Here is an 8168-nt window from a genome sequence, read left to right on the forward strand (position 1 = left end):
TTATGCCCCCCCCCCCCCCCCAATATTTTTTTAATAATATTTTCAAGCCCATTTGCATATTTCCACACCTACATTGTTTACTAGAAAACTTTTTTCATGAATAAAAACACGATCATTTATAGCTTGTAGTAGTTAACTAGTTATCAACAAAGACATACTATTTACTTTTTCGATTACCTCTTCATGGCAATATCTCAGCATCGCGAAAAACCCTATGCACCACGGGAGCACCTGGACTCAAAAAAGCATAGATCATTCTCTTGTTCTTTTTGTCTTTGTCTATCTCTAGAAAAATTTTAACGTGGTGTGAATTAGAATCGATTTTTCTTCAAATTAAATTTCTCATCGACAAAATTTACTTTTGATATCTCAGTATCATGAAAAGCCCTACGAACCTTGAATGTGCCTAGCAACATATGAACAAATCTCATTTTCAATTACCTATGTTTACCCTGTTTGTCCTCATGAAGCTCAAATATCATCTTTAGAATTAATTATTTTTTATTGACAAAACTTAAAAAAGAAAATTATATATTCTTATGCTTCAAAAATTTGAATTAAGAGGACACCCATTTTTATGTAAAAATGAATTTTAAAATAGTAGATGGATAAGGAATGTGTTGATAAAAATAAATGAATATTTTTTTTATTTACGTGTAATATTATTTTAATGAAAAATATATGATTAAAATGAAAAAGAGAAAAAAAAAATATTTTGATAAAAATGAGAATCAAACGGACCTAAAATTTGAAATGGTAAAAGTTCTTGTCATGTTATAGTAATCAATTTACATTTTTATCCTTTTCTCCTCTTACATTTACACTCCTATATGCCACCCGCCTCCCCCTTGGCTAATATGATGAATACGAAGGTCATAATAGTCGTTTTACATCATCGCAATATCCTTCACACTTGAAATCCGATTCAATTAGGGCTAAAAATCGAAACCTACGAAGAAATTCTAATCTCAATGACCCTCAAAAGTTCCAAAAATTACGTCTACTCCATCTTCTCTCCATCCAAATACTATATATATCAATCTGTATAATTTCAACTTGTATTTTAAGATCCATTGAGAATTCAGATCATATCAGTTTCACATAAGGTACGCGAATGTTTGATCCCATTTTGATCCCCGACCTGAATAAACGCCGCAGTGCTGAAATTCAGTCACTGAGTTAAATTTATTTATTCTGCTTATGGTTTTGTGTGTTTAACTGCAAATGAATTCAGGTAGGCGTAAATAGTGATGTAAATTTCAAGTATCGTAGTTATATGTGTTTTTCCCATTTCATCAATTTGGTTTTTTTGATTTGTAGATACCCACTTGCAAATTCTGGATTCATTTGGATATAATTCTGTCTGGGTACTTTGCGATTTGAGGTAATTTGGGGGGCCGGGGGGTCGCTTAGGTGGGTGCTCATTTGGAAAGTTTCATTTTTTGATGCAATTGGCAAAGTTTCAGCGGAAAATATCATTTTTTGAAGAATAAAACAATGATGGGTTTTGTGTTCGACGGGGTTGAAGTTGTGTCTCGTGTATGAGTATATGAAAAATAATGGATGATATTACACTGACATCGGTTTCAAATGCAAATGCTAGTGTTACTTTGGCAAGCCGTACTTTGTTAATTGGAGAAGATGTAACAGCAGTGTCTGATGAGAATGCCGGTATTGCATTGGCAAACCATACATTGTCGATTGGGCAGGAGTTCCCGGATGTCGACACTTGTAGGAGGACATTAAAAGATATAGCTATAGCTATGCATTTTGAGATTCGGATAGTAAAATCCGATAGGAGTAGGTTCATAGCCAAGTGCTCCAAAGAGGGTTGTCCATGGCGTGTCCATGTAGCTAAATGCCCAGGAGTTTCCACATTTACCATTAGGACGCTTCATGGGGAGCACACATGTGAAGGTGTTCAGAACCTCCACCATCACCAGGCATCTGTGGGTTGGGTTGCGCGGTCTGTGGAAGCGCGCATTAGGGATAATCCACAGTATAAGCCAAAGGAGATTTTGCAAGACATTCAGCATCAACACGGGGTTGCTGTGTCTTATATGCAGGCATGGCGGGGAAAGGAGCGTAGTATGGCTGCACTGCATGGGACTTATGAGGAAGGATATAAACTTCTTCCTGCGTATTGTGAACAGATAAGGAAGACTAATCCTGGTAGCATAGCCTTAGTTGTTGCCACCGGACAAGATAATTGGTTTCAGAGACTATTTATTTCATATCGTGCTGCAATTTATGGGTTCATAAATGCTTGTCGGCCACTTTTGGAACTGGAGAGGGTTCATCTCAAAGGAAAGTACCTGGGAACATTGCTTTGTGTTGCTGCTGTTGATGCTGATGATGCAATGTTTCCATTGGCCATAGCTGTTGTTGATGTAGAGAGTGATGAGAATTGGATGTGGTTCATGTCAGAGCTGCGGAAGCTTCTTGGAGTAAATACTGACAGTATGCCTAGACTCACTATTATCTCTGAGAGAACCATCGGTATGGTGGAAGCAGTCGAGACACATTTCCCTAATGCATTTCATGGTTTCTGTCTACGATACATCAGTGAGAATTTTCGTGATACATTTAAGAACTCGAAGCTGGTTAATATATTTTGGAACGCTGTTTATGCACTTACATCAGCTGAATTTGAAAGTAAGATCTCCGAGATGGTTCAGATTTCACAAGATGTTCTTCCATGGTTTCACCATTTCAACCCCCAGCTTTGGGCTGTGGCATACTTTGAGGGGGTTCGTTATGGTCATTTCACATTGGGGATTGCGGAATTTTTGTATAATTGGGTATTGGAATGTCATGAGCTTCCTATTGTACAAATGATGGAGCATATCCGCCATCAGTTAACGTCATGGTTCAATGATCGCAGAAATATGAGCATGAGAATGACTTCAATACTTGTTCCATCTGCTGAGAAGAGAATTTCAGAGGCAATCGCTGATGCTCGCTGTTACAAAGTACTTCGTGCAAATGAAGTTGAATTTGAGATTGTGTCGACTGAGAGGACTAACATTGTGGATATAAGGAGTCGAATCTGCTCATGTCGCCGTTGGCAACTCTATGGTCTCCCATGTGCACATGCTGCTGCTGCACTCATCTCTTGTGGGCAAAATGCCCATTTATTTGCGGAGCACTGTTTCAGTGTGCACAGTTACTGTGAGACCTATTCACAGATGATATATCCCATCCCTGATAAAAGCCTTTGGAAGGAGCCCGGTGAAGGAACTGATGGTGGAGGTGCAAAACTTGATATCACAATTCGTCCACCCAAAATTCGTAGGCCTCCAGGAAGACCCAAAAAGAAGGTTCTTCGCATGGAGAGTTTAAAACGCCCAAAGAGAGTCGTTCAATGTGGTCGCTGCCATATGCTAGGACATTCTCAAAAGAAATGCACATTGCCCCTGCGATCTTAATAATGTGTTCTTGCAAGCATGATTTAACGACGTGTACCTCTTAAATAATTTAGTCAGAATACTAGGCTTCAGTGGCATAGTTTCAACTGTTCGATGTTGTGATCCTTGTAATCATATGACTATAAACTTAGTTGTCTTCTCATTGTTTAATTAATTACTCGAGTTCCTTCCATTTCATTTTTTGTGCAAATTCTGTCAGCTATCTATCTTGTATACTGATTTTGGCTGTCGCAGATTTTATTTTTATTTTTTGTATTGAACGCGAGCAATGTAGAAGTAACACAGAACTCTTGCTCAACGTACTTCATTAGAGAAAAACCGTAGCCTTTCCCCCTATATGTTTTCAATAGTAAACAAGACTCCATAGACATACAGAAGAAAAAGAAGTTCAAATCTTAATTAAATTGCTGTCTATTCTTCTTTAGTATTACATACAGGAAGTGTGTTTTTTAATAGAGACTGCCAAAATAAAAAAGAACCTTACTAAAATTCTTGACCGTCAGTTTGAGGAATGAACGAACTCTTATTTCTAATTTTCATTTAATCCACCAACTTTACTCTGATACAACCAGCCGAGATAAAAAGATGATACAAATTCAGCTGAAGGTACAAGGTTAGAAGCATATTATCTATATGATTGATTTTGTCAGTCTCCAAGTCTTTCTATGACGGACGATAGGGGTGTGTATGAACTAATTGACACGATCCTTGCTGCAAAGCCGCCTCACAGCGCTTTTGTATTTCTCCCATTTTTTCTACTCACAGCCTCGCATAGTCTGCACGGTAAAGTGTCCAAGCTAGCTGCTCTGGTCCTTGTATAATTACCCAACACACCACATCTCCTCCATGCATGATATTCTGCATAAGCCACTGGATCATTAGCTAGAGCCTTGACATAAATAGCCAATTCCTCCATAGAACTGAATTGCTTCCCATCTATAATGGAATGAGGAGGTATGAAGTCCCAGACATTCGGGGCTCCAAAATATATGGGAATTGATCCAGAATCCAGTGCATAAAATAGTTTCTCCGTCACATAACTATCTGTCATTGTGTTTTCAATTGCAAGGACGAACTTATAGTGGGACATGGCACAATGTAAATGATCCCACCATTTAGGAGCTTCGTTAGCATCCTTCATACACTCCGGATAGAAGGAGGGTGCCTGGTCGAGGCCTCCAACATTGTTCAAGCACTTTCCAAATGAGTGGTGGGGCAGCAAGCTGAGAAGGCTTTTCGCAAGTTGGTTTCTTTGAGGAAGACAGCGCGATGAGGACCAATAAACAAGAGTATCCTAAAACAATGGAATTTTAATTAGTTTCATTATTTACACACAATAGGTTGATGGAAATACGCACTCTTGCCTGAGTAGCAAGTTGGTGACCAACCTTTGAAAGGAAAAAAGTTTGTTAACCTTTTATTACAGTTGCATAATTAGTGCCCTACACTGGAAACCATCCACAAAACTCATCTAAATAGTCATCCCTCATGGAAACATGGCCGACTTCAACGACCCAAGTTGGAAAACTAAACCTGGCTTCATAAAGTGGGATATGAGTAATGCGTGTCAATTTAACTAAGATTTGGAGGTTTGTGAAACTATAATCAATGTTCAAGACCAACTTGCTAATCAGACAATAAGTTAGGGGCCAGTGGTGCAATTTTCCCCAATGTCATACAATTTCACTGTATTGACTAACTAAACAACGGAAAAGAAATATAATCATAAAAAGCACTTACATTGTTCTTGACAGATGATAAATGATAATTTCGGTTGTTATGAAAGAGTGCCCCAGCATATGTAGACTGCACGTCGTCTTTGGCATGATAACTAATAAAAATGTCCTCACGGCCTGACCTCTTCCTGCCAGGTTCAAGATTCATATATACACGAAGTGGATCTCCGGCTTGCCTCTGCCAAACAATGTTACCAACTGTGAACAAAGTTATATGGGAAATTGATTGCATGTAATGGTATAGCAAAGGGCTGTAAAACTCTGTTACTTAATTTGGCTAGAACGAATGCAACAGGTAGAATACACCAAGTATCCAGATAGGTTTGTAATACAAAAATATTCAATAAACTAGAACTTGCAGTGAGTGAAACACTTTTATTGTATTATTCAGCATTTGCCTTACCACTCAACATTTTTATAATGCATATACAAGGTGGATTTAGGAATAAAAAATCTTACTTCTGGCATTAAAATACACATAATGTCTGCTTACAGACAAGAAGTGTGCATTAACAACAACTGAATCACAATGAATTTATTTAAACAGCAGTATATCAGATTTCTTATCATTAAAAAGAAAGGAAATCGAAAAATATGGCCTGATTACATGACTTATTTATTTTACAGTGAATTTAGAGAGCTTTCGAGGAACAATTGCATGGCCATATCTGGCAGTTGCATCAACTGTGCTATTTTCCCAATTCCACAGGAAGTATATGAGCAACTGACATGAACAAGTACCAACTTGTACATATAGGCCCCGTTTGGGAACGATTTTGAAAATTGATTTTATAACTGTTAGGAGAAAAGTGGGGGGGGGGGGGGGGGGGGTTTTAAAAAAAAAAAAATTTTTTTTTTTAAATTTTTTTTTTTTTTTTTTTTTTTTTTTTTTTTTTTTTTTTTTTTTGAAGAAGTAAAACTTTACGCTGGAATAGTGAAATAACGGTCAAAAAATCAATTTTTTGGGTTGAAAAATCACTCCCAAACGTCCCCATAATCTCCAATGGTAGTCAAAAGATAAACAGCATTGAATTGCATATACATTTCGACTTTTTCATGCCTCCATTACCAGCTTTTTGTCCAATGTAATTTGAAGTTGACAATAAAGAAACAATCAAAAATCGCATCTGATTACGTAAATGAAACAGTGCACAGAGCTTACCTCTCCCGGTTTAAAATATCTATGGGCTTAATATTTCAAGAATTCCGATGTTCCAAGCACAAGAAAATATAGATCCGTCGACAAATGAGACTATAACATCCTAATCCATAGATACAATGATTTTTTTTTTCACTCACTTGGGTTCTCTCTCATTTACACGACAGAATAAGCTGTAAGCCATTGGTGATATTTTCCAAGTAATTAGGCTTGAGAAGAAACTCCAAAAATATTTCGAAGAGTAATCTAGCAGAGGACAATGTCATTTAGGTTCTTGCAGTCAAAATATATATTAGTCTCTAATTTGAAACTAAATAATGTTTCTTCCATCCCTATAGCAAATAATAAATCAACATAATCATAGGATACATCCATATATAGGGCCTATTCTGCAACCATATACAAGGTAACATACCACAAAATTCAAATTTCTTAATAAATAAATTGAGATATAAATTAAGAAAATACCTGAACTGGAGGAGATGTTGTTTCAAACAACAAGGCATCAGGTTTATCAGAAAGAACTGAAGATTTAGTCCACAAACAGCTTAACCCACATCTACAACTATACAGATTATCCATATTATCAGGAATCCAAGTCCACCCTTTAACCAAAACATTCACATGGTTCATCTTCAATTCATTGCAATCAATTTCACCATCAGCATTATGTAAAGTCGAGATCTTTGACCCATTTTTCAAAAAGTCTTCGTGTTTTTGTCTGAATTGGGCACAGCCCACCTGAGAATCCCACTTCTTGAATGCAAGAAATAAATCTTTGAAGGGTTCTGGTGGGGTGGATTTTGAAAGAGTCAATGAAATTGAGTCATTGGGCGATGGGATTGAAGAATTGGCAGATGGGAATTCAAGAGAGAAGAAAAGGATTAAAATTGCAAATACAAACATGAATATAATTGTAATAGTGTTGATGGATTTCAATTGCATACCGCCGGGAAAAGAATTCACAATTTTTTCAACTCTCTCTCTCTCTCTCTCTGCACTGGTTTAGAGAGAGAAAGATAAATGTCATTTTCTTGGTCAGTTACTTCATCTTTAACGCACAGGAAATTTCCATGCCAGTTTTCCAGTGTACCACTCAAGCTATAGACCAAATACTGAAAGATGAGGCATGCTTAAAAAATTGCTTGGTGTACAGCTCTTAGCCTTACTGCCCCCCCGCCCCCCGCCTCCCTCCCGGCACCCCCGATGAGGGGCCCACAATTATATTATTCAAGAGGGCTCCCCACCATGGTGCTTAAAAAACTTTCTTAAACCTTGTTTGATTTCCATTTTGGAGGAAAAAATATATTTTTAAATAACATATTAATAAAAAATGTGGTTAAAAATAAGGAAAAAATTTAGATTTGTGTGTAATATCATTTTATTGAAGAATGTATAATTGAAATAATGTCAAAGTACTCTTGTAAAATGTACAATTTTTTCTTTCTGTCTTTTTTTTTTTTTTTTTTTCAAAAAATGGGGCTCAATCAAACAAGAGTTGACATTATTGTTACCAAACCAAAGTCAATTTTATGAATTGGGCTACTTTCTTGGGTTGATTTACTATTGGAAGACGTGAACAAGAAAAGGCCTTTTTAGTGTATATAATACTTTGGGCTCGTGAGATGTTCAGTGGATATTTTGAGACCTAATTTTAGAAATAATACGTGTCTTTAATCTTTAATTGCTTGGCTCTTTTGCAATCACTTCGGTAGATCTTGGATGCTTTTGGCATGATTAGACTACACCGTATGAAGAAACAAAAAAAAAGAGTTAAGATCCTATTCGTCGTCAAAGTGCTGATCGAGTAACTTCTTGATTACTAAGAACATCTACAAAAGATCT

At 36.8% G+C, this 8168-nt stretch overlaps 2 protein-coding genes across 2 annotated transcripts; one reads left to right on the top strand and one right to left on the bottom strand.

The window, feature by feature from the left end:
- Nucleotides 1-895: 895 nt before the first annotated feature.
- LOC111386234 lies at nucleotides 896-3605 on the top strand. The gene is made up of 2 exons (XM_023010687.1): nucleotides 896-1106; nucleotides 1321-3605. Exon 2 carries the CDS (start codon nucleotides 1560-1562, stop codon nucleotides 3426-3428), a length of 1869 nt encoding a protein of 622 aa, XP_022866455.1. The 5' UTR covers nucleotides 896-1106; nucleotides 1321-1559; the 3' UTR covers nucleotides 3429-3605.
- Nucleotides 3606-3815: 210 nt separating this feature from the next.
- On the bottom strand, nucleotides 3816-7431 carry LOC111386235 (alpha-(1,4)-fucosyltransferase-like). Its single transcript, XM_023010690.1, has 3 exons — nucleotides 6792-7431; nucleotides 5169-5342; nucleotides 3816-4722 (listed from the first exon to the last, which is right to left on the bottom strand). Exons 1-3 carry the CDS (start codon nucleotides 7266-7268, stop codon nucleotides 4153-4155), a joined length of 1221 nt encoding a protein of 406 aa, XP_022866458.1. The 5' UTR covers nucleotides 7269-7431; the 3' UTR covers nucleotides 3816-4152.
- Nucleotides 7432-8168: the final 737 nt, after the last annotated feature.

Source organism: Olea europaea, unplaced genomic scaffold (assembly GCF_002742605.1).
Source record: "Olea europaea var. sylvestris unplaced genomic scaffold, O_europaea_v1 scaffold3475, whole genome shotgun sequence".
In the NCBI taxonomy this organism is placed as follows: domain Eukaryota; kingdom Viridiplantae; phylum Streptophyta; class Magnoliopsida; order Lamiales; family Oleaceae; genus Olea; species Olea europaea.